The 26,826-nt window shown below is 44.1% G+C and overlaps 1 protein-coding gene across 1 annotated transcript in view; it reads right to left on the bottom strand.

The window, feature by feature from the left end:
- Window positions 1-26,826, bottom strand: part of COP1 (COP1 E3 ubiquitin ligase) — a 183,046-nt gene that overhangs the window by 29,070 nt on the left and 127,150 nt on the right. The window contains exons 16-18 of the mRNA XM_069737804.1: window positions 12,410-12,527; window positions 11,079-11,203; window positions 8,675-8,835 (exon numbers count right to left, since the gene is read on the bottom strand). Coding sequence (XP_069593905.1) covers window positions 8,675-8,835; window positions 11,079-11,203; window positions 12,410-12,527 — 404 coding nt within the window. The remainder of the gene's footprint in view (window positions 1-8,674; window positions 8,836-11,078; window positions 11,204-12,409; window positions 12,528-26,826) is intronic.

The following is a 26,826-nucleotide window of genomic DNA, read 5'->3' as shown; positions in this document are numbered from 1 at the left end:
CTGACATTACAGCAGGATACATTTTGTGAGGAAAAATAATTTTTAAAAACCGTCAGTGAAATATTTTACTTCACAATATGAATCCACTGTGATCCCCCGCTGTAATATCAGTATTGTCTGTTGCTTCCTCCCCTACCCAGGAGATGTGGTATGCTCCATACACAGTCAGACAGACAATTTTTAAAATTAACTTTCGTTCCTGGGAAAACCCCTTTAATGTGACCGGCTTCCTCTGCCTGTAGACACGTCGCGCATCTGCCGCCGGGATCAGCCGAATGATTTACTGCACCTGCACGTAATTCGCGCATGCGCAGTAAATCAGACCGCCGCCATCTTTGTGCGGTCACATTAAAACTGAGCATGCGCTCCTCCTGTACAAAGATGGCGGCGGTCAGTGAACCATTCGGTTGATCCTGGTGGCGGCGTGTTCGCGATGGTGTTCCGCTGGTGATGCCGCGCAAGAGGCTGCGTACAGCGTATACAGTTTGTGTGTGTGGTGCGACAGTGTTCCGCTGGTGGTACCGCGCAATAGGTTGGTACCAGCAGGTTTCCATATTGAGACAACCATCACTTGGGTGTTCCAATATGGCGGTCGGTGAACTTCCTCCACTTGGAATTCGGGGATACGGTGACATCTGGACAGAACAGGAAATGAAAACATGACAAGGCAATTATATAAATAGATCTTTGGTATATAAAATGTTATCAAGCTGCTTTGGATTTTCAGATATTTTGGATGGGTCCATAAAGAACGTAAGAAATAGCAACTGCAATGAGAAAATAAAAAATCTGAGATTTAAACTTTCAGATGTTTAATGACCTTTACTCCACTCCCTGTGCAAACATTTTAGGCAGGTGTGGGTGAAAAGGGCAAAGTAATAATGCCTTCAGAAATAGAATGTGTTAATAGTACATTTTATCAAATAAAATGCAAAGCGACAGGGTAAGAATAAAGTATAAATCAGCGATGCACATAAACATAGGACCTGGGGTGCAGAAAAATGGCAGCAGGTGCTCTGGATTGATGAGCCACAGTCTGAAATACTAGGATGTAACTGAAGGCACTTTGCTCAACATTCATTGCTTTTGGGTTTGTGTTTTCGCCTAGTTTTTTTTTCTATTTGTGCCTTTTTTGTTAGCACCCAATTCATTATTTTATTTGCACCTTTTTCCACTTCTATTTTATTTCTTCTCGCCCGTTTTGTTTTTTTTCACTTGGTCTAGCCATTTCAGATGCATTAGTCTAAGGGTATGTGTCCACGTTCAGGACTGCTTCAGGATTTGGTCAGGATTTTATGCAGGTAAAATCCTGACCAAATCTGCACCTGAGGTCACTGGCAGGCCACCTGCGGTGTTCTTGCGTGTTTTGCTCATTGTAACGACATGCTGCGTTCTGAAAAGACTGCGTTTTTTACTGCATAGTGGAGACGGGATTTCATTAAATCCCCTCCACTATGCTGTAACATCTGGACGCTGCGTTTTTGACGTTGAGGCTCAACACAGCGTCAAACACGCAGCATTTCCTGAACATGGAAAAATACCCTATTTCATCAACTGAGACTTTTTCAAGTTGAAAAAAGGATTTTCAGAAGCGACATCCACAGAAGATCTGTGGTTACTCCTCCAAGATGTTTGGAGCATTCTCCCCGCTGAGGTCCTTCAAAAACTTTGAACAACTTATTGATGCAATTCAGATTTCATTATTGTTCATTCCCCTTTTTATTAAATCGATAAAAAATAAACTATTAATGATTCAAAATTTTGAAACTATGAAGTATTTTTCCACTAATGAATGATCGTTTTCTGTTGGATACAATAATTTCAACCCCTTTCTAATGCACAAGTGGTCAGGTACTTTTCTGGCCATGACTAAAGCCACCAACGGGTTGTCTCTCAGCTTCCTTAGGTAGGACCATGCATCTGTTGTCTACTTATGCAGTGATTCGCCCGGAATCATCTTCAGAAAAAAAAAAAAAAAGTCGTTATCTGGCACAGAAACCCAGTTTGCACAAAAAAAGGACATTCATAGCTAAAAGAAGAGTCATCATTTATAAGCCAGGACAGATAACTTCAACAACAGTTTCAATCGTGGTGCTGTAATGCTTTATATCCCCTGCGGAGGCAGTGCAGGGAAAAGAAACATCTTCTGCCAGGTTTGTGCCACAGGCTATAGGTGACTGGTTCAAAACCAATCTGCGGAGTCCAGATGAAGTAACGTCAACCACTTCCACATAATATATCTCTAAGAAATTGCTGAACATTATATTAAAGGAGCTGAACAATAAGACTTTTCTCGGGACTTAGAACTGCAGATAACGTTCTCATTTTCAGAGAAATTGCTTTCAGACACATCACGCATGGTGTCCTGTTTCTTGAAATGAGCACATTCTGGCCAAACTAGAAGCTCACGCCCGTCACACCGTGATGTTCAACTACCTTGCAGCTACAGAACATTTGCTGAAAACAGATGTGATGATCTTTTCTTAATAGCCCCAATTGCAATTATCGGCTTAATGTTCTGGGCTGCATGAAAAACCAGCAGCCCGGCAATTATCAGCACACGCCACTCGTATGGATTTTCCTACATGTATTAAATAGGTACGGTGTGAGCGCAGTGGGAATTTGATCTCTGCGTAATGAACCATGGTATAGGAATGATTTATTCTATTTACATGTATAGAAGGGACTGCAGAAAGTAAAATGGAAACTAGTAAAACAATCGGGAGGAGATTTGCTGCCGTAAAAGCTTTTCTATGAAAACGTCATGCAATTACTGGCGTTCAAGTGTTGGTTTAGCAAGAGCTTACACTTCATTTCAGACACGTAAAATATAAACTAAAAAGAAAAACGAATGGTCTGCACTATGTCCAGATGGGAATGTAAAGAGGACCCTGTCGCTTGCCATAAATATGTCATTTTGTTTTACCCGATGTAAATGTCACTGTTCTCCTGAATCCGTCATTTTTCTTCTGGTCCTGCTCCTCGCCATTCCTGAGATATGGCCCCCTCTTCCTCTCATATAAATCTGGTCTGGTTAGTCAACTAGGCATGGTCTGCAAGACTCCTCCCATATATTTTCTGACCACTCCCATTTGGCTAGCAAGATCAAGTACAGCTACAGGACAGAAGGGGCCATATCGCAGGAATGGTGAGGAGCTAGAACGAAAGAAAAGCAATGTCCGATTCCGGAAAACAGCGGCTAGATCCCATCCACGCCAAAAAGTTGAGAGTAAGGCTACTTTCACACTGGCGTTTTTTGCCAGACGTCGCAATGCGTCGTTTATGGCAAACAACGCATCCTGCAAAGTTGTTTGCAGGATGCGTTTTTGCCCCATAGATTAACATTAGCGACGCATTGCGACGCTTTGCCACACGTGCGACGGTTGCGCCGTGTTGTGGCGGACCGCTTTTTCCGACCGCGCATGCGCGGCAGGAACTACGCCCCCACCTCCCCGCACCTTACAATGGGGCAGCGGATGCGCTGGAGAAATGCATCCGCTGCACCCGTTGTGCAGTGCGTCAAACGCTAGCATCGGAATCTCTGCCCGACGCATTGCGACGGGGAGATTCCGACGCTAGTGTGAAAGTAGCCTTATGCAATGTTTTGGACTTGCTCCAGTTCTTTCAACCAAACCACAGTATGCGCCATCTACAACAAATTAAGGTTCTTACAGACAGTGCCGCCATCAGGTCTGGCAATATTTCCATCACAGCACAGCCTACCGAGCAAAGACAAGATATTTCAGGAAATGTTGTGCACCTGTTTACACTTGCCATACAAATCAGACAGTCCGTACCAAACTTATTTCTTTCTCCCCTTTTTCAGTAACATTATTGTTATATACATGATATAAGTCGCTGTGTCCTTGGGTGTCGGGAGCGGCGCTGATCATTAGGATGTCAGTGTGCTACATACATCACATTCATCAGCACCGGGATGACTTGTTTACTGGCAGATTCAAGGAGGCACAGAATAGTCGTGCCGCGGTCCTGGCTTCCTTGCAGACATATTCATAGGGACAAAACAAGTAATTAGACTTGGAGAACTTCTGCTGCGTACCAGTGTATTATTAACAAGCGAGGCGGAAATCTGCGTGCAGTTCGGGTTCAGCTCAGTAACTTTCCAATTTCCGTAATGGTTCGGCAGCCATGCATGCTAGCTGGACATGTATATGGTTTACCTTGGCCTGATGGTGCAAGTAAGGCCTTATTCACACGACCATATAGCGGACGCGCTGACCAATCATGGCTCTCCCGACCCAAAGTGAATGCTTATCAGGCTACTGGTTCAGGCAAAGAGGCTATGGGAATAGCAGCCGTAACAAACGCAGGAAAAAGGCAGCGGCTATAATAAGCCCTAAAGGGGTAATCACAATGGCAGCCAGTCTAATAATGAGACCTACGTGACCTTAAATAAAGCCAAAAATGTTTATTCAGGGGTAGTCGAACCAAACCTCTTTTGGATGTTAATGAAAGGGGTCGTCTGCTTTCATTAAAAAAAATCCTCCAAAGGCTTGAGTTGCTTTAAAATGCATCTCTGCTGCTTTCTTGATGTCAAGTCTATAGCACATTACCGCTGCAGTCAATCACGGAGCTCAGCGGTCATGTACAGGTAGACTGCCGAGGGTAGTGATTGGCTGCAGTGGTCATGTGTTGGAGATGTGATGTCACTATTGCAGCCATGTCCACAAATACCAACATGTTTGCGCTCATTTTGCCATTTTAACCCAGACCAAGTCTTTAGAAAGCAGACAGCCAATTTAAGGGGGTAATTCCACTTCAGCCATAGAAAAGATCTATATAAATAGTAAAGAGTGAATTGATATGAAAATTATATTTCAGCACATGACTTTTCCGCCAGTGAAAGAACACAATCTGTCGGGGTCATACGATGGCTTCTACTAATAGAGCGGTGTCGTAATTTTGACATTCACATGAACAGCTCATCTTCACCTAGATGGAAGGTAACATTATACAGCGTGAGATCCCGATACCTGCATGTGTCGGGGTTATAGAAACTCTGCAGTCTGCAGACTCTGTTCTTCTGTAAATGTCAGCCGCTAGCCGGCTGTATGCGCAGATATCCCTGCTGGGTACCACAACGCTGATTACTAATAAATCACCTCTTATTTCCCTGTTGCCCGTTTTGCTATAAATTAACTTTAAAGGGGTTTTCGAGCGCTTTACAAACCCAGCCGCCTAAGATAGCATTTCCCGCAGACGTGCGGCGCTTTACTGTGCATTCACTTAGATCGGAGTCAGATGTATTTTGCCTTTTTCTTCCTTTACGGAATGAAGGGGTGGGGAAAGGAGGAAGGTGAAAAGTTTAACCAGTGAAGAATAAGAAGAATGATGGAAGTGTGACCCCGCTCTCACCGGATTACTCGGAAGATCACTCTAATTAATCAAGAGTTTTGTTATGAAATATGGAGCACATAAAAACATAACTCATCTCCTTATATACAAGGAGAGAATAGAGCGGCAGAGACCCATAAAGCAAACTCAAAAGGAGACCCCCAAATGGATTATTTTAGTCCTCATATTTCATGGAGATGTTTTGCAACATAGGCTACCCATTAAAGCTATCCATATACCCATTCAGCTTTCAAGTATTTCTCCTGACCCTTTCTCCCCCATACACATTTGGGTTAGTATGCTTGTGTTCTCAATAGCGAGAGACAATAAACTGTTACCCCACAACTGATGGCTTATTGCCCTTAAAAGGGGTATTGTCACATTATTAGATTGCTTCAGTTAGATGGCATAAAAGTAAGCACATTTGCAACTGACTTTTTTTTTAAAAATCTGCTTTCAGTGATTCTCCTGCATTGAGAGCTTTTCTCTTGCATAGTGTACAGCTAGTTTTCAAAGAGCTCGGCCACAAGAGCCTAGCAGAGAATGCATACATTCCAGGAGAGGAGTTAGCTCCTAACATCCCAGCCTCCTGTCTCCAGCCCATTGATTTCTATATAGCAGTTAGCTGCTCATCTCCCCCAGTCTCAGCTCCCGACAGGGCTCTCATCAGTCAGTTTTCAGAGAAGTTCTAATCAAGGCTCTCACTTTCCTGGGGCATGTGATTGTTCAAAGTCACTTATCTCTAAATGCAAATCTAGTGATAACCATGTAGATTCAGAACCAACACTGACAGATCATTAAAGTGTTGTAGAAGGACTGAGCTCCTGAACAGAACTGTCACTTAAGGAAGGGTGACTGCTCCCCAAGCAACCAGAACTAACATACTCTCTAAGGGACAGAAGTGATGAGATTTGTGTCTTCCTGTCCTTTTGGGACTGCAGAAAGAAGTTCTGACACCCAAAGGGAACATTCAGGCAGAAGCTTGCACAAATGACTTTGGCTATTAGATTTAGACAGAAAGTTAAAATATGCCTTTAACTGTGAAACCACAAGGAAACCTCTCGCTGTAGATCTGTCTGCACCTGAGTCTCATTTTTCCCCATAACCACTTTTTCTGCATGTTAAAACGGCCCTAATTCTTTAAATAATGCCTTTACAAGATCCCTCTCCCTCCAGTCTCCCAGCCCTCAGTCACATTAACCTTTACCTAAAGCCAATTTTCTGCTTGTGGTTTCCTTATCTGGATCTCCTGGTTGATTGCAGCTCTGATATTACTTCTTTTGCACTTGTAGTAGTTGCATTGCACCCTCCCTCCTTCCCCATCTCAATTGCCTCATCTGCAGTAATGAACTCTCTTTTCAGACAAACAGCCGGCAATTTGCTGGGCTTTATCCTAACGAGTACGAGGGCCGGAGAAGAAATTAATATGCAGAGTCATATTCGCCTCTGTGCACGAACACCTTTTTGCATTGTTTTAAGAAAAGCCTTTTGAAGCATAGGAGCTAGAAAAAAAAAAAAAAAAAACAATCATACAAAACAAGAACTGGTGAGCTTCTCTCTGCAACCATTACCCAAAACTGATCTAAATTCTACACAGCGGCAGGAACGGCGTTCGCAGGTTTCACGATTCTCATTGCATTTGTTTAACAGAGCTCTTTGAACTCTTCTATTGATACAAGACATTGCGGTAAGAATATACCCAAGGTCAAGGAAGAACATGACGGCAAAATAATATCTTTTTCTAGACACAATGGAATCAGTTATGCATTTACTGAGGTTCAGCGGCGAGGTGGACTAGGACGAGGAGAATACAGCTTTCAGCAGAGGAACTTGGAGCTACAGAAATACTGATGGATTCTCTAAGAACTTATGAAAGATTCTCATAGATGGTGCAGAACCTTATTCAGCGGCTTTAAATCTTGAGCTAAGCTTTCCCCGAGAGCCTTGTGCCTGCTTTATATTGCTTTCAGAAGCATTTATTATGTGACTTGGTCTTGATGTTTTGTGGTGTGCAACGTAACGAGTGGTAGACTGTGCCGGCGACATGGATCTGCCACCAAATACTCCCAGCCGAAGACGTATGGTTAGCACACCAGGAGGCGAAATATTATACCACACCACTGACGCGTTCCTGAATTAATTACATTCTTAGAGGCATAATAATAAATAAATAATGCCCTTTAGCAATTAGAGGGAGCATTCCCATCACAAAATGCCGGCCATCGCAGGAATATGCCATCACTTTATGATCAGCAGTGTACGACCGATTCTGAAAATTAATTGCTGAAACTTTTTGCGTTTTGCTCACAGCCGCTGACTGTACAAGGAAACAGAAGTCGGCTAGTAAAGATGTGCTGCAGTCTCCCTACAGGGGCACCGCCGTGCATGAAGACTCAGAAGGGGCCACAGCTAAAATCAGCACTGAATTCCTGCCAATCTCTCAATCGATTGGGGTCTTAAAGGTGAAATACCCACGGATTACACAGTGATCCCGAATTACCTAGTGATCCCCGATCCATGCCCGCTGGATGGGAGCCCTGCGATCAGAGGCCTGTCGACATCCCAGACTCCTCTTTTGATTAGCAGGCTTGGATCAAAGTCACTATTGCGATATTAATGCATCCAAGATGTCACGCCTGGCTGGCTAATCAAAAGAAGAGCTGGAAAGACTGTTTGCGGGGCTCCCGTCCTGCGGCGCTTACTTTCTCTGTTTCGTGGTGCTCTAGGCTACCTGAAATGTCAGCCTGGCCTATAAAAGGGGCAGGACATCAATACTGGAGAAGAATGGGTTAATCCTGCACTGCCTGATGAAGGAATCCATTAAATAGATGAAGTCAGAGACTGATGCAGATGAGGTGCCGGTTTAGTTGTTGACCTGTTTCGAAGTTTCACACCTCTTAGGACAAACAGTTCTGTGGTTTGTCCTGAAGAAGTGTGAAACTTTGAAACACTGACAAAAAAACCCGCACCTCCTCTGCATCAGTCTCTGACTTCATCTATTTAATGGATTCCTTCATTGGGCAGCGCAGGATTAACCCATTCTTCTGCAGTATTGATATGTTGGCATCCTTATGGATCTTGCTATCTTTTCCCAGATAAGACCCTATTGCGCTATGGTCTTCCTCCATTGCATAAAAGGGGCAGGGCACGGCGCTATAGCCCCTTCATTCTCAGGATCAGTGAGGTCTGATCATATAAAGTGACGGCATATACTCAATCACTTTAGGAGATGGGAATACTGCTTTACGAAGTAAAAAAACACTTATTTTTAATATATTAGACATAGTTCTGGAATTACAGCCATATTCAGAAGCCTTACCCCATCGGGAAGAGCCCTCCAACACACGGCGCTCACAAACTCATTGGTGTCATCTTCTTTCCGATCTTTGTCCAAGACACTCTTGACAGTGTCAAACTTGAAAGTGAGAAGGGTTTTGGAGAGACCCTTATAATACAGGTAGAGGGAATTGTTTTCGCTTCCTATAATAAAATAATGAACAGATATATTGTCAGTCTTTAAACATCGGTTCTCCGCGGGGAAAAAAAAGAACAAAACCACTCCCATCAAAATGAGACATTGGATAGGAAAGGACATATTTACTATACAGAAAATGTCACATGCAAGTGAGGCCTTCCACCCTATCTAATAATCTAGTTGTCGCCTTTGAGCGGCTGCTAATTTCCGAATAATCTTTTTAAAATGTCGAGCCCAAAACTGGATCCCATATTCTAGATGTAGTCTTCTGTGGGATCTATAGACGGGGTAACAATACATTAGGATCACAAGGTTTTCTCTCTTTTTTTTTTTTTTTAAACATCCTAAAATCTTGCTTGCTTTTGTGGCTGCTGCCTGACATTGAGTACGGCTGCTCAGCTTACTTGTATCCGGAATACCCAAGTTCTTCTCCTGTAGACTACAGAAGTCCCGATTATACTTACACTTAATGTATATACAGAAATGGGATTACTCTGGCCGCAGTGCATAATTCTACATTTATCAACAATAAACCTAATCTGCCATACTATAACATAGTAACATAGTTAGTAAGGCCGAAAAAAGACATTTGTCCATCCAGTTCAGCCTATATTCCATCATAATAAATCCCCAGATCTACGTCCTTCTACAGAACCTAATAATTGTATGATACAATATTGTTCTGCTCCAGGAAGACATCCAGGCCTCTCTTGAACCCCTCGACTGAGTTCGCCATCACCACCTCCTCAGGCAAGCAATTCCAGATTCTCACTGCCCTAACAGTAAAGAATCCTCTTCTATGTTGGTGGAAAAACCTTCTCTCCTCCAGACGCAAAGAATGCCCCCCTTGTGCCCGTCACCTATAACAAATTGCTACCCCACTTTCACCCCCAGGTAAACCTCACTGATTCCTTGGGGGCACCTCACTGGTGTGGCCGGCCTCACGGTTTGAGAAGCTCTACTATAGGCAATGAGTGGAGAAGTGGCGCACATGCAGGACCATAACTCCATTCAAACAGGAGACTCCAGAGACCAGTTCTCAAGATTGGTAGGGGTCAAAAAAGTGGGAACCACAGTAATAAGTAACTTATCACTTATCCTGCAGGAATGTTATCACTTGTTATATTGGCCAAAACCAGTGTAAGAGTAATAGAGAAGTTACTGCATACATTACACATTTATGTGTGTGTATTTAAATGTAGAGGCACTAAGGAAATCTAAAACCGCTTCAAAGAATACCTGCATCCTGAGATAAAGGGAACCTTTCCGGTTGAAAATATTATCTGATCGAGCAGGAGGAGCTGATCGGATCGATATACAAGTTAGTGAGAAAAGATTCAGTAAAACTTGTACTTTATTCATTGACATCCCTGGTGTTTGGACACGAGTCCAGTGGGCGGTGCTGTTCAGTGATTGACAGGCTTCACTGTATGCAAGGTAGGAAAAAGAAAAAAGGGTCTGATGAGGATCCAAAAGAAGATTCAGTAGGATATTATAAGTAGCAATGTGGTTTTATTTTCAACTCGTTTTGAAGTAATGCAACATCTTCATCAGGAAAAAAAGAGATGTTGTGGTTTTTCCTGATGAAGGTAGATTACTTTGAAACGCGTTGAAAAGAAAACCAAATTGTTGCTTACCATGTCCTATTGAATCTTCTTTTGGATCTTTACCCTTTTTTCTTGTTCCTACCTGGCATATTGGTTTTTTAACCCGTGGTGCTTCATGCATTTTGTATGCCGTAAATCACACAACTGAACCAGATGACTTACCTTTTTATTTTTTACTTTCATCACTTGTTAAAAAAAAAACAAAACAAAACTCTATTGCACTTTCCTGCTCCCTAGTCACTCATTCCGTATCCCCTATATGACTGTACATGCAGAGGTAGCTGTCAATCACTGGTAGGACTGCCCACTGGACTCTTCCAAACACCAGGGATGGCAATGAATAAGATCTAAGTTATACCGGATCTACTCCAACAAACCTATATCATTCTGTTGCCCTTCTCCTCCTATATACCTTATTGGCCACAGAACACACTGCAAGTAGAAAGGTTCTCTAAGTCCGTGGTGAAAGAAAACATACGACAACTTAAAAGGCAAGGTATAAGGAATACTACTGTTTGGGGGAACAAAAAAAACATTAAAACATATATACAATAACTCCATCAAGTTTGCACTGTGTAAATTAGATCCTTCAGAACATAATCAGCTATTATTAAGATGGAAATCGATGAAACCATACTGACCACAGGCGATGTAGTCTCCATTAGATGCCAAACCAACAAAATTCTTCTCGTTGATGTGACCCTTGAAGGAGCGGAGGCAATGGGGTCTGGTCACATTCCACAGCTTCAGTTGGCTATCTGTTGACCTAAGGAATATACAGGAGACTGAGCAGGGAATGTCCGGAAAGTGTATATATCTCAGCGAAGACAAAGGATCACGATCTAATCATATGCAGGGATATGGGGATGGATGTTCTACAAGAGTCTAGAAAACAAAATGTCCTCAGATAACAATGTTTTCTAAAGTAGTAGGCAGCTACATGGAGCGCCCATCCTTCTGGACACCTCCGCCAGTCCTCCGATTTCTATGGGCACCAGCACAAACTATAGCACTGCCGCGGACTAATGAAACTTCAGTCTTACACAGAACAAAATGACACAAGAGACTAAAATCAGACTGGACAGCAGATCTTACTAAACAAGCTACATACATTAGTGGATCTCAGACCGGTTGAAACTACTGTGCTCACTTTGAAAACCCATGTCAAAACGGCATTTTCGAAGTTTACACTTATTCTCCACCCACCTAGACTGAATGATCGCTCCTCAGTGTGCCTCCTCCCTGCTGAGATCTCACACTGCTCAGCACAATCCACAGCTAGCAGTCAGTCAGGCTGAGCGCTCAGAGACTGAATACACTACACCTCATAAAATACTCCGCTTAATATCAGGATTAGACAACCGTTTTAACTTGTATTTTCAAAGCAAGTACACCAGCCTCATCAGGTCTAAGGAGTTTACTTAGTAGTGTATGCAGCTTGTGCAGCAAAATTTGGTGGTAGAGCCGCTTTACATTCCTACGTTCAGCATCTCTACAGAGATTAAATGGCATCCTCAGATCAAGCATCATTTTCGGACAGGGTTAAAGGTGATGTCTAACAGAATACACCCAAATAATGGGAGTTATTGTGTTTATGCACCGGAATAAGCCGAATACGTGGCCTGAGGACAAGGGTTAACATCTCCTTAGACATGAGGACTACAGAAGTTCTGCAGATAATTAGGAACAACTGGACCGCCGCCTCCTGCAGCGAGGTAATCAGAGGATGCACTTCAGTGTAAAGTACAAAAACTCTCGGCAGGTCTCCATGGAGATCGCCATCGCTCGGAAGGCCACTCAGAAGGCATTATTCCCATTAGTGTGCGTTGACACAATGCACTGCAGCACCCAGGTCAGGCGTTTTCGGAAAATATGTCAACTCCACGGATGCTGCCCAGGGGACGCGGCAACATTCGGAGACTATTTTGGCGCACTTCTCAAGTCTTGCTCATTGACAGAGAGCGGTACTTACGCGGAGACGATCTCCTCCCCATTGACAAATTTGGCATATGAGACAGCTTTGCGATGTCCTTTAAACACCATGATGGGCTGCTTAGTGTTCCGGAGGTCGTAATAGTGGACACAGTGATCTAGGGGATATGGAGAGAGATAAAAGGGTTCACACCGGAGTGCATTAAACCGCAGGGCGCTACCACATTGGTTTGCACCACATTCATATTAATACCAGTACATTTACGTTGATTTTTAGTGTACATCCATTTTTTACGCGGCACTTTGTAAGTTGTAACAAATCAAAATTAGCACACATTGGTAACTTAAGTGAATGGGTAATTAGTTACTTGGGCGAATGTTATTTAGCGGTGATTGATTGTTACAACGGTGAGAGACAGAGGTCAGGTTACTAAGAACCCAATTCCTTGGCTGCTGTCCCATCAACTCCAAAGACTGGATTCCCACCCCGGCACTCACAGCAACGTGTGGAAGGCTAGTCTCAGAGTACAAGAAAGCATGAACTGGACTGTCTGCTCTAGTATCCAAGGGAATCTGTCAGCAGGTTTTTGCTATTTAATCTAAGAGCAGCATAATAGGGCAAGTGAGCCCGATTCCAGGGATGTGTCACTTACTAGGTTGCGTGCTGCTGTTTCAATGCAATCAGTGTTTTATCAGCAGGAGATTATCTCTACAGAACTAGGTGTCAAGTGTACAGCAGTCAGGCTAATCTGTATAACCCCGCCCACACCACTGATTGGCAGCTTGTGGACAATGTACACAGGAAGCTGCCAATCAGGGTTGTGAGCGGGGTTTTACATAGCACAGCATTCTGAGCACCGACACATCTACAGCAGATAAAACCGGGATTCTACATCAAGCAGTCCAGTAAGTAACACATCCCAGCAATCAGGCTCTCTTGCCCTACATTATGCTGCTCTCAGATTACACAAATCCTGATGACAGAGTCCTTGTAAATGATGAAAAAAAAAAAAAAAATCACCCATATATGTCATGCATTGATTAATTACTTCAGCAACCCAAATTTATTTCAGATGGAAATATTAAAAAAAATAAAGTAATATGTCTAAAACGTCAATAAGAGGGGGCAGGGGATAAAGGAAAGTAGGTCTAAAGAGTACGTTTCCTAGACTGCGAACACATCAACATGGCCACAATGCAGCACAATTAGGCTCCCTATTGAAGGGGTTATCTTAGCTAATGACGTATCTCCAGTATATGACATCAATATGACATCTGTGGGGGTCTGCCGACCCACACCTCCACCGATAGGCAGTTATCAACTATTGATGGCCGGATGTAACGTGTGATCAGAGACAGAATAGGAGCACGGCGTCACACTGTCGCAGCTGTTGAAGAGGAATCAGGCTCAGATCCTATTCTCTTGCATTAGGCTCGACAACCCCATGAAGGGTGTAAAACCTGGACCTCCTGCAGTTCAACTAAGCCAGACCTAAGGCCCACATATACATTACATAAATGTCGGCTGAGTCCATCAATTTGGCAGGAATCATCTGACGATTTACTGCTTATAGAAGCCTCCAGAATATGTCGGGACGATATAAAGAATTCAAGTGCCCGATTTTTTGGCTTAGTGGGGGTAGAACGATTCTGGTAGCGCCCCTCTTATAGGGAACACAGGAACTCATGGCCGAGCCATATACACCCATGTTTGGGGAGTGGAGGACAGCTGAAAGCCATACACATTGGATCCCATAGAGTCTTAACAGGCATCATCATTCCTTGTCTTTTGAAGGGCGGCTGCAAGGCGGCATTCACATATTGGGATTCCAAAGAAGGAGGAGAAGCTGCGTCTGAGCACATGCACCATACTACGAAGAAGATCGTGAAGGGCGTCAGTGGTGGTCAACCTCTGCACAATGGAACTTTACTGTCAACCCATGAATAATGCTTTTTTTTCCCCTCAAGACAAAGCTGCTTTATTTAATTACAGTAGCCCAGCTCCGGGCTGCCATATTGTAATTAATATGGTTTGCCATTGAAGGAAGCAGAAGCATGGTGTCATTACTTAGCTCGGAGGAAGAAAGGGAGGACAGTATGTCAACAGCCATACATCACTTATAGAGGCCGTGAACTTCTGAAAGACAACGGGTGATCACACAGGATGATGGAGACCTGACATGGCCAGAGCTCTGCAACAGCCTGCAGAAAATCCAGGCGATTCTATGCACAAAACATGATGTTAGGTGAAAACTCTGGATTTCACTAGTCTCATTTAAAGTCAAGGTCATGTACTGACTCCGGAACATACAGTACAGACTAAAAGTTTGGACACACCTTCCCATTTAAAGATTTTTCTGTATTTTCATGACTATGAAAATTGTACATTTACACTGAAAGCATCAAAACTATCAATTAACACATGTGGAATTATATACTTAACAAAAAAGTGTGAAACAACTGAAATTATGTCTTATATTCTAGGTTCTTCAAAGTAGCCACCTTTTGCTTTGATGACTGCTTTGCACACTCTTGGCATTCTCTTGATGAGCTTCAAGAGGTAGTCACCGGGAATGGTCTTCCAACAGAGATGCTTAGCACTTGTTGGCCCTTTTGCCTACACTCTGCGGTCCAGCTCACCCCAAACCATCTCGATTGGGTTCAGGTCTGGTGACTGTGGAGGCCAGGTCATCTGGCGTAGCACCCCATCACTCTCCTTCTTGGTCAAATAGCCCTTACACAGCCTGGAGGTGTGTTTGGGGTCATTGTCCTGTTGATATATAAATGATGGTCCAACTAAACGCAAACCGGATGGAATAGCATGCTGCTGCAAGATGCTGTGGTAGCCATGCTGGTTCAGTATGCCTTCAATTTTGAATAAATCCCCAACAGTGTCACCAGCAAAGCCCCCCCACACCATCACACCTCCTCCTCCATGCTTCACGGTGGGAACCAGGCATGTAGAGTCCATCCGTTCACCTTTTCTGCGTCGCACAAAGACACGATGGTTGGAACCAAAGATCTCAAATTTGGACTCATCAGACCAAAGCACAGATTTCCACTGGTCTAATGTCCATTCCTTGTGTTCTTTAGCCCAAACAAGTCTCTTCTGCTTGTTGCCTGTCCTTAGCAGTGGTTTCCTAGCAGCTATTTTACCATGAAGGCCTGCTGCACAAAGTCTCCTCTTAATAGTTGTTGTAGACATGTGTCTGCTGCTAGAACTCTGTGTGGCATTGACCTGGTCTCTAATCTGAGCTGCTGTTAACCTGCGATTTCTGAGGCTGGTGACTCGGATAAACATCCTCAGAAGCAGAGGTGACTCTTGGTCTTCCTTTCCTGACTGACCTTCATTTCTTAAAGTAATGATGGCCACTCGCTTTTCTTTACTTAGAATTTGTATTATGGCAATAAAAAAGCAGCTAACAGTCTATTCAGTAGGACTATCAGCTGTGTATCCACCAGACTTCTGCACAACACAACTGATGGTCCCAACCCCATTTATAAGGTAAGAAATCCCACTTATTAAACCTGACAGGGCACACCTGTGAAGTGAAAACCATTCCTGGTGACTACCTCTTGATGCTCATCAAGAGAATGCCTAGAGTGTGCAAAGCAGTCATCAAAGCAAAAGGTGGCTACTTTGAAGAACCTAGAATATAAGACATACCGTATATACTCGAGTATAAGCAGACCCGAGTATAAGCCGACCCCCCTAATTTTGCCACAAAAAACTGGGAAAACTTAATGGCTCGAGTATAAGCCTAGGGTGGAAAATGCAGCAGCTACCGGTAAATGTCAAAAGTAAAAATAGATACCAATAAAAGTAAAATTAATTGAGACATCAGTAGGTTAAGTGATTTTGAATATCCATATTGAATCAGAAGCCCCATATAATGCTCCATAAAGTTTATGACGGGCCCCATAAGATGCTTCATATTAAAATATGCCCCATATAATCCTGCATAAAGGTTAATAATGGCCTCATAAGATGCTCCATAGACACATTTGCCCAACATAATGCTGCACAAATGTTGATTATGGCCCCATAAGATGCTCCATAAAGATATTTGCCCCATATAGTGCTGCACAAGCGTTATGGCCCCATAAGATGCTCCATACAAACACTTGCCCCATTTGCTGTTTCTGCGATAGGATCTCCGGCAGGAGAGGGGAAGCAGGCGTCGCGGGCTCCCTCTAGCCACAGAGGGGAAGCAGGCCTCGCGGGCTCCCTCCGGCCACAAAGGGGAAGCAGGCCTCGCGGGCTCCCTCCAGCCACAGAGGGGAAGCAGGCCTCGCGGGCCCCTTCCAGCCAAGAAGGGAAGCAGGCCTCGCGGGCTCCCTCCAGCCAGAGGGGAAGCAGGCCTCGCGGGCTCCCTCCAGCCAAGAAGGGAAGCAGGCCTCGCGGGCTCCCTCCAGCCAGAGGGGAAGCAGGCCTCGCGGGCTCCCTCCAGCCAAGAAGGGAAGCAGGCCTCGCGGGCTCCCTCCAGCCAGAGGGGAAGCAGGCCTCACGGGCTCCCTCCAGCCACAGAGGGGAAGCAGAACTAGCGAGCTCCCTCAGGCCACAGAGGGAAAGCAGGACTCACGGGCTCCCTCCGGTCACAGAAGGGAATCAGGCCTCGCGGGCTCCCTCCGACCACACAGGGGAAGCAGGCCTCACGGCTCCCTCCGGCCGCAGAGGGGAAGCAGGACTCACGGGCTCCCTCCGGCAGGAGAGGGGAAGCAGGACTCACGGGCTCCCTCCGGCCGCAGAGGGGAAGCAGGACTCGTGGGCTCCCACTGGCCGCAGAGGGGAAGCAGGACTTGCGGGCTCCCTGTTTGTGGGGGATGGGGGCCCTCCTGAATCTACAAACCCCCCAGAATTTACAAGCTCTGTATGGGTCTCTAAGCAGAAGCCACAGATTTTGCCTATGTTTGTGCAGTGGAAGCAGGATGATCAAATAAGCTCTATGTCTGGGCAGGGGAAGCAGGATTCTCAGGCTTTGTCTGTGTGAGGAAGACAGAACTCACACACATTCCCTAGGTTTGAGCAGGGATAGTGGGACTCATTCAAACATAGAAAACTGTGTTCCTGATTCATCAAAAGCAGCAATTTTCACGCTTGTCTTGATGAGGGAGCGAGCTGGACTCAGACACTACCGATTCATTAAGAGGAATGAGCCTGGTCACAAATCTTACTCCAGTCAGGGACTGGAATAGGATTTCTTACATAAAGAAGGCCACTGCTCGTCATGAATTACAGGAGTTGTGATGTCATTCCCCCGCTGAGCTACCGTCCCACCCATTTTAGCAGAGTTGCGAGAAACTACGAGTTGCACAAAATTTTTTGTGACTTTATGCCAGAATTCTAATGTAACAAGTGAATTGGGACCAAAGTCCCTTAACTTCGAAGCTCCCTCACTATTCTACGGTATTCACATACAGGTGATGTGTTAAGAATCGAGCACTTCTAGGAAAAAGGAATCTATCCCGTATTACCATGCATTTTTGCTAAAATGCACAATATTACTTTCTAATTGATTAATTGACCTAAAGTTGTCAATGGCATAATTCATCTTGGTATCAAATTAAATGTTTACATCACAGATGAGATGATTTATGAAAAACAGATGTTGGATTTTCAAATACAGCAGAATATTTGCTCTCCTCGTGCTTTCGCTCACAGATGCCATGTTGCACGTATGTCCCATTTACCTTGGTTTGATGCGAAGCTGCTTATTTCTTTTTCCCTTCTTTTAAATGGTGACCAAACCTCCCTGTGATGTCAATTTCATAAGATAAAAAGCGCATCCAAGTGACAAGATGAGCTTTTTTCCCAGAGCCTTGCCTTGAGCGAAACGACAAAGTGGGGCCGCTGATGAGTAACCGTAGCCATTGCGCTAAAGCGCGGCGCTTCTAAGATCGCCCTAAACTGTCCGCGTCGTGACCTGCCGAAAGGCTCGCATGAACACTTGCTATTCTGCACCGCAAATACATATTGATTCCTTCAATCAGAGCCCCAGAAGGACTGCAGTGAAATGGGAAGATTAAAGCCGGCAGCGGAGTCTTTCGAGAGGGGAATGATGTCTAACCTCTTACACAGACTTAGCCATTAGTAGAGATGAGAAGAATACAGGGAAGTTTAAAAAGGTGCTCTCCTATAACGTGCGCTCTACAGAAAGCTTTAAAATGAGAGGCGGACATGAAAAACATTACAAACACTGAAAAAATAGGGAAAAAAAAACATTTCACAGGCTACATCCCTTACTCTGCCTTACTCCACCGCGAATAGCTCCAAATGACCCCTTCTCCTTGTAGCCCCCATACCCCCTATGGATATGTGTAAGCAAATGAAGCAAACCTCTGCGTACTGGCACCCGGCCTGGACACGATGCGCCTACACGTGCTTACGGGGCAATCGTTCTCCGTCCCTTTCGGCATCGTTCCTTGGCTAGCTAAAATTAGTTGCTTAATTATTAATTGATTGCTCTGACACAGAGTGTTCCGTGAATGAGTTTGGCTTCGTCGCCCCCTCTTTTCCCTACATGCACATCAATTCAAGCGATCTTCATGCTACATTTATTTCCCCCACCTCCCTTAAAACTACAAAAAAAAAAAAAAAAAGGACTGGAATGGTGCTGTAAGCATTAATGGGAAATGCTACAGAACAGCTGGCCAAGCTTTAAAGAGACAGTGCCGCTTCTACGCCATATGGGCAGTCAGACAAGAAGATTAAAGAAAAGGGAGAAAAATACCATCTGCGTTGAAAACAAAGCAGAAATTTACAAAAAAAAAAAAAAAAAAAAAAAAAGGAATATTGGACTAAAAAAAAAATAAATATTAATACGTGAAATTAAGATGGTTTCAATAATAGCGTACATCAAAGCGCAACTCATGGAAAGTGTAAGATAAGAACATGGATGGTAAATGGCGCTAATGACTGAGAATCGTTGTGCGACTTATCAAAGGAAATGTGGAGGCCGCCGCTGTGAAGAGCGGCCAACCGCGGATTGTGCGACTCACTGAACGTGCTTCACTTGAAGTTTGTCAATTGCACAAAACTAGGTGATGCCGACTTCATAAAAAACAAAAAATAACATCCGACTGTAAATCGGAGCAAAATAATGAGTCTGAAGTGCTTAATGAGTTATTCCCATCTCATAGAGCAGCTGCACAAAGCTTGGATTTGCCAGCACTTTGCCTTGCTGACAGATTGCCTTTAAACATTATATTAGGAAATTGCCAGAAGTCAGACCCCCCCCCCCCCCCCCACTGCAAAGACCAACTTAGTACATGACCTAGCCTCTTAATGACAATCAGTCAGCAGGTTTTTTTTTGCCATGTACTGGTAATCTGAAAGCAGCATGATGTAAGGACAGAGACCCTGATTCCAGCGATGTATCACTTAGCTTACTGGGTGGAACAGTTCTAATAGAATCCGTTATCTCTGCTGCAGATCTAGCAGAACTCGGAATGCTGAGCCCTGTATAACCCCGCCCACACCACTGATTGGCTGCTTTCTTTGTACTCTGTATCCTGACAGAAAGCAGCCAATCAGTGTTGGGGGCCTGGCTGGACCAGGAGGCACGAGACAGCTAGAAATGTAGTGATAATATCCTGCTAATAAAACATTGAATTGTATCGAAACAGCCCAGTAGGTGACACATTGCTACATAGCAAAAACCTGCCAATTAGAATAAAATATATAAAGAAATCACTGACTCAGAAGCTCAGCCATGTTCTCATCTCACTGTTCTGTACCAGGCTACAAACAAATGGCTGCAGCAGGAGCCTCCCCCCTCTGCCCTAGATTGCTAGAACAGACCCACATAGCTAAAGCCTGCCCACCAGTCTTTCCACACCTGAAAGTGTAATAGACCAACAGGAAAAAAAAAAACCCTACTTTCTGCAAAACTGTTTCAGAAACCAGCAGACAATTCTTCAGACTGACAGGGAGTAGGCGCAATATTCTCTAGTGTTTTTTTACTTTTTAGGTTTCTAAGTTTAGGATTTCTTCAAAAAGGTTTTCCACAATGGATCCCATTATAAGTAAAGTTTATATAGGAATGTTTATCAAGCAGATATTTTTGGCAAAATAAAAAAAAATTTAAATCCCGAAATAAAAAAATATGACAACAAAACAAGCATAAAAAGAAAACATGCTCTGAAGTTCAAACAGCAGGTTTCAGCTGATAGTGAATATATATTCAACAGGTCTAAACTCCAGAGGGAGATGGGAAACCCTAAACAGAAAGACGAACACTTGGAGACTCGGCAGATGAGCTCAGGATGAAGCCCAACATGAACCAAATCAAAGGAAAAGCTCCAGGGCAGTGAGAATCTCGGTGGAGTCAGACAATTCCTAAGGAAATGTAGACAAGTTCAACTGATGAAGGCCTGACATTTCTCAAAATTAGACACTCAGTGGAAAGTCGGTTTTGTTTTCTGGGCCTCGAAGTATTTTGGGCACATCGGTTCCACCACTGAGAAATTAGAACATCCACAGGTGAGTGGACCAGAAGGGATCATGGGTTTACCACCACAAGATAAAACTGGTTAATTAGTTTGGCCTCTGTAGTCTCACAAGGAAAGTGAGGAAAGTACGGTAGCTTCCAGACGTCTCCACTTCAGTCTTGGTGAAATAGTAGGATTGGCCAGTCCATGTCACCTTCAAAAAGGTTAGTCAAAGGCCTTACCGATGTCAAAGACTGTTTTCAGTGGGTCACCTACTGCCCCTCTAACGTCTGCTCCCAAAAGCATTGCACTGCATTGTACGGTGTCAATCTTTTTAAAAAATGAAGGAACTACAAACGTGTTCTTGCCGTTATCGGATCCAAGATATCTAATGGACGAAAGTTTACATGGAGTTATATGGAGGAGAACAGCTGTTGTACCGGAGATGTTTCCAGAGCTTTGCATACTACATGGTCTGTGCCTGCATTTTGGCTTGAGAACCCAGACTATTGTCCAGTTGGGCCAAACACAAAGTTGGCCTGATGGTCCACTGCTACTTCCAGCATCACAGTAGTCACAGGCCAGGAGAGCCATCTGCGGCCATTATAACGACATCAGGGAGCAAAGCTATCAGCTTCAATCAGGGAATTACTGCAGAAGAGCTCTTCTGAGGACAATATGTTCTGCGGTACCAAAGCACAGCAGCTCCATTCTGAAGATCAGCTCAAAAACTTCTTGCTCTAAGGGTGAAATGTTTAACGGTAGTGTCACAAATTTTACGTGGATGACTATGTGCGGTAAAACAAAGGGCAAAGCAATATTAAGTCCCCATTACTTAGGTCGACTTTTGCTCATAAGGGCTCATGCAGATGACCATATTTTCGGGCCAAGTGCGATCTGACAAAATATCAGATCACACTCGAACCAACATTACTCTATGGGGCCGTGCACATCTCCATTTTTTCCTTGGACCGAGTCTGGCCAAGGGAAAAAAAAAAAAAAAAAAATTTGCAGCATTTACAATTTGCATCAGATACTCAAATCTCACTCGGACCTGCAGGTCAATGAGTCCGTGGGAAAATGTCAGACTGCACTCGGATGACATCCGACTGAGGTTTGATTTTCACGGACAGAATGGAGAAATTTTTATTTCCATCTTCTCCACATCTGAGAAACATGGATAAGAATAAATCGGACCAATTTTCGAATTTTCTCGGATGAGAAAATACTTTTGTGTCGCCTTATAGCGCAAGAGTGATCATTACTGTATGAACATGGCAGCGATCAGCCGACTATTGGTTAAAAAAAAAAAAAATAGTGCTAGATTGTATTGTGTAGCCTAAAAAAAAAAATAATAATTTTAGGCAGCACCTCTCTGGTGTACACAAAAGATGTTCTTTCAAATTCCAACAAACCTTTTGGAAGCCCGTAAAGACAGACATTGTGCATTAAACTTTAAAAGGGGGTTTCCGCCTTTGGGGACAATTATTTTTACTTAAATTAATGCAAATGGGACCAAAGAAAATCATTTTTTTTGCAATTGAGTTATCATCCATAAATTTGCATCATTTCCCTCCTATATGGCTGCATTACACTGACCACCGCTGGCTGCAGAATGAGTTCCCAGGGTCGGCCATATTATCTTTATATATCAGATGTGTTGGGGACGTGACCTTGCGGCTCTTACTATTCTATAGGTATGATCGACTCTTGTTGGTGCAGCTTTCCTCAGAGACTGCACCGATCTCCAGTCCATCCATTGGCGGATGGTGGAGCGGCGTGTGACTGGACCTGTCCATCAATCTAGATAAGGGGTAGACACCACTTCAATTGGCTTCAGGATTCAGGAGACTAGCGAGGGAGCCATCGGAGAAACATCTGACAATACATCTGATGACATGCTCTTCTAGTCATCTGACCCATAATTGGCTGCAGCGGTGCTGTGATTTCTATAGGAGCACACACTGGTTTCGCAGCCACCGGAGACCTCTGGGGTGCCAGTGCTGGTTCCGCAAAGGTGCCCATGCCCCTGATTATTTTAAATTGATATAGGGCCAAAAATATATATGTTTTACTGTTTGATATCCCCTTTAAAACCAAAGATCTTGTTTTCTAGTTATGGCATTGTGTTAACACACGGAGAAAGTCATAACCGTGGACATTAGACAAATGGCCTATCAGCCTAAATAGATAAGAGCCTCTGTATAATTCTGCTCTTCAGTCTCCCTGATCGCACCGCACAGTAGGAGTCGGTAAGTGCCTTCATACAAAGCCTTTTTTAGGTACTTTGGAAGCTTTAAGAGATGTTTAATCTGAAAGGAAAAAAAAAAAGAAAAAGTGCCTTATTTTGTGGCTGAACAATGCAATATGTGATATTACATGGCTGCGTGCACTCAGCAACTGGAATTAATGCTAGCCCAAGTAGTCATTTATTCTAAGGGTATTTAGAAGACACTGATGGTCAGATGCAAAGCTTAGAAATAAAGAGGAAAAAAAAAATAAGTAAGTAATTACACTATGGCAGTACCGAGGCGGACATTTAGTGTCCTGCAAATTCACAGTTATGAGGTCGGATGTCCTGGCCCATTAGAGTCTTCGGAGCAGGGGCCTCGCGGATGTGAGCTACCCAGGAGCGCAGATTCCATGGATGTGCTGCCGCTGAGCAGTGTCCTGCCCTCTTCTTTACAACCTTCTATTCTGACAGGCCCCAGCAATGGCTGGAGGTTATAGATGACATTCAGACAGCTCTGGATAATGGGCTTGACATGGAGTGCCGTGGTGGGGGAGGGGTACATGCGCCCTTTCCCTTTTAATTGTATTGTCAAAAGCTTTTGACACAGCAGGCGATAAAGATGTCAATGAAAGAGAGCAAAACGTGCACACAGGCGAAGAAGAGCTTAAAAATAGAGGGCTAGCCTCATACGGATCATAAGGAAGACATTCATGAGCGGCCAAGATTCTGCTCATCTCATTCTATTTGTGCATTTTACACGTTCATTCATTTCTAATTATTCCTGGCTCACTGTGCAACCCCCATGACACTTTCACCCCTGTGCAAAGTGGCTATGACATCCTAAGCCAAAAGTGAGAAAGAGGAGACGCTCCCGCACCATTTAATAGGGTTGCATTGACATATAACTAGGATTTTATCGAACAGCCGTGAGACATGCGGCCGCGGCGACTCTCATAGTATTCGAGCACACCGAGGACACTCTTGGCACCCGAGCATGCTCAGATAACACCTTAACCCAGCACGTCAGCTGATCACTAGTGATGACCTATTCTTAGTATAGGTCCTCAGTGTCAGATCAGTAGGAGGGTGGGCATCGATGAGCTGATTGAAGGGGGCCCGACGCACAAGTATCAGTATAGTACTGAAGCTCAAATAAATGGTGGGGGGTGCAGACTGGGCCAAACACAGGATTATGGAACAGTGCGGGGACAATGAAGAGAAGTAGTTCATACTGAACACTGCTAGGACTTTTTAGTTATCTGTTAAACAGATAAGTTTTTTTTTTAAAGTTTAATATGGGAAATCTGTGCAAAAAAAAAAAATCCCAATTTATCGTCATTAACCCCTTCATGACCTTGGGATTTTCCGTTTTTCCGTGTCAGTTTTTCGCTCCCCTCCTTCCGAGAGTTATAACTTTTTTATTTTTCCGTCAATTTGGCCATGTGAGGGCTTATTTTTTGCGGGACGAGTTGTACTTTTGAACGACATCATTGGTTTTACCATGTTGTGTACTAAAAAACGGGGGGGAAAAATTCCAAGTGCGGTGAAATTGCAAAAAAGTGCAATCCCACACTTGTTTTTTGTTTGGCTTTTTTTGCTAGGTTCACTAAATGCTAAAACTGAGCTGCCATTAGGATTCTCCAGGTCAGTACGAGTTCATAGACACCTAACATGACTAGGTTATTTTTTTATCTAAGTGGTGAAAAAAAATTCCAAACTTTGCTAAAAAAAAAAAAAAAAAAAAATTGTGCCATTTTCCGATACTCGTAGCGTCTCCATTTCTCGTGATCTGGGGTCAGGTGAGGGCATATTTTTTGCGTGCCGAGCTGGCGATTTTAATGATAGCATTTTGGTGCAGATATGTTCTTTTGATCGCCCGTTATTGCATTTTAATTCAATGCCGCGGTGACAAAAAAAAACGTAATTCTGGCGTTTTGAATTTTTTTCTCGCTACGCCGTTTAGCGATCAGGTTAATGCTTTTTTTTATTGATAGATCGGGCGATTCTGAACGCGGCGATACCAAACATGTGTAGGTTCGATTTTTATTGATTTATTTTGAATGGGGCGAAACTTTTATATTTTTTTTATTTTTTTCACATTTTTTTTTTTACTTTTGCCATGCTTCAATAGCCTCCATGGGAGGCTAGAAACAGGCACAACGCGATCGCCTCTGCTACATCTGCTACATAGCAGCGATCTGCTGTTCGCTGCTATGTAGCAGAATATCAGGTGTTCTGTGAGCGCTGACCACAGGGTGGCGCTCACAGCTACAGGCGATCAGTAACCATAGAGGTCTCAAGGACCTCTATGGTTACTATTCAGAAGCATCGCCGACCTCCGATCATGTGACGGGGGTCGGCGATGCGATCATTTCCAGCCGCCCGGCCGGAAGCGGTAGTTGAATGCCGCTGTCTGCGTTTGACAGCGGCATTTAACTAGTTAATAGGCGCGGGCACATCGCGATTCTGCCCGCGCCTATTACGGGCACATGTCAGCTGTTCAAAACAGCTGACATGTCCCGGCTTTGATGCGGGCTCACCGCCGGAGCCCGCATCAAAGCGGGGCTTCTGACCTCGGACGTACTATCCCGTCCGAGGTCAGAAAGGGGTTAAATTTGTAAAAAGAGCACAACAGTAATTTTTCGGCAGGATTCACAGTGCAGGCACCCGCTTGTCTGTGCAGTGATTAGAGCATATTGTGATTGCTGCATTGAGAATCAATGACCACATGAGCGGCTAAAGATGGAGCGCTGCTGCGTCTGGGAGCAGAGGTTTGCTGGATACATATAATGGCACGAGGAATGAAACCTTCTTTGTTTGCATTGGAAGAGATTTATCGCCGCACGTCCCTCAGCTGTACATTGCAAGTTTCACCGTGCGGAGGGAAGCAGACTTGGTGGATGCCAGTCCTGATAAATGCTCCTCACCGTGGGCTCCTTCGTCTCGCAGCACAAGCTCTAGACACAAGGTGCCTCGGCCATATCTAGGCATAATATTCTCTTCTTACAAAACAGATGCAATTAAAAGTGTGGACCCTATTGTTTTCATTTTGCTCTTTGATGAATAGAACAAAAAAGGGAAAGAAAAAAACGTAAAAATGAGGAGGAGAGGAGTAAAGATCTCTGCATAGCCTCGCATTGGGAGGGCGGCACAGACGCTCCAGCAGCCGGCAGGTGGAGACCAGAGATGACGGCTCTTGCGTCGGTCTGTAGGAAGCGTTCAGCTCATCTCAGGCCTCCATTATGACTGAATCACCTTTTACCAGCCTCGATTTTTTGCTGGTTTACCTGTAAATAGAGAATAAAATCCATAGCGCCCCGATTTGGTTACACCTTGTCATGGTGTGGGGTGGCTTTTATGTTATACGAGTGGCTAGCTTTTTTTTTTATTTTTTTTTTAAATAAGACAGACTATTCTTTTAAGCCCATACAACAGCCCGAGGACTACTCATTAGATTGCAATTAAACTTTAAGGGCTTGTCTGATTTAGGTTGGGGCTAGCCTGTGACATGAGGTTGCCCACCGGCAATTCTCGGAAATGTGGTGCGACTTGTTGTGGGGAGACTACTTTGGAGCTCCGATTTTGCTGTAAATAAAACAGCCAAGTTGTAGATAAGTCGTGTGGACCTCGCTCCGATCTCGGGATCACAATGCACAGACTGGCCACCGGTCTACTGACCCAAGCGTGACAGCATCATAGAAATTCATGAAGCGGTCATGCGCCAACAGGGAGACCAGTCTATGTATCCAATCCATACATTGGTGCTCCGGGCTCAGACCGATTTGCTTGGACGT

Source organism: Ranitomeya imitator, chromosome 8 (assembly GCF_032444005.1).
Source record: "Ranitomeya imitator isolate aRanImi1 chromosome 8, aRanImi1.pri, whole genome shotgun sequence".
Classification (NCBI taxonomy): Eukaryota; Metazoa; Chordata; class Amphibia; order Anura; family Dendrobatidae; genus Ranitomeya; species Ranitomeya imitator.
This window is presented reverse-complemented; position numbering and strand designations above follow the sequence as displayed.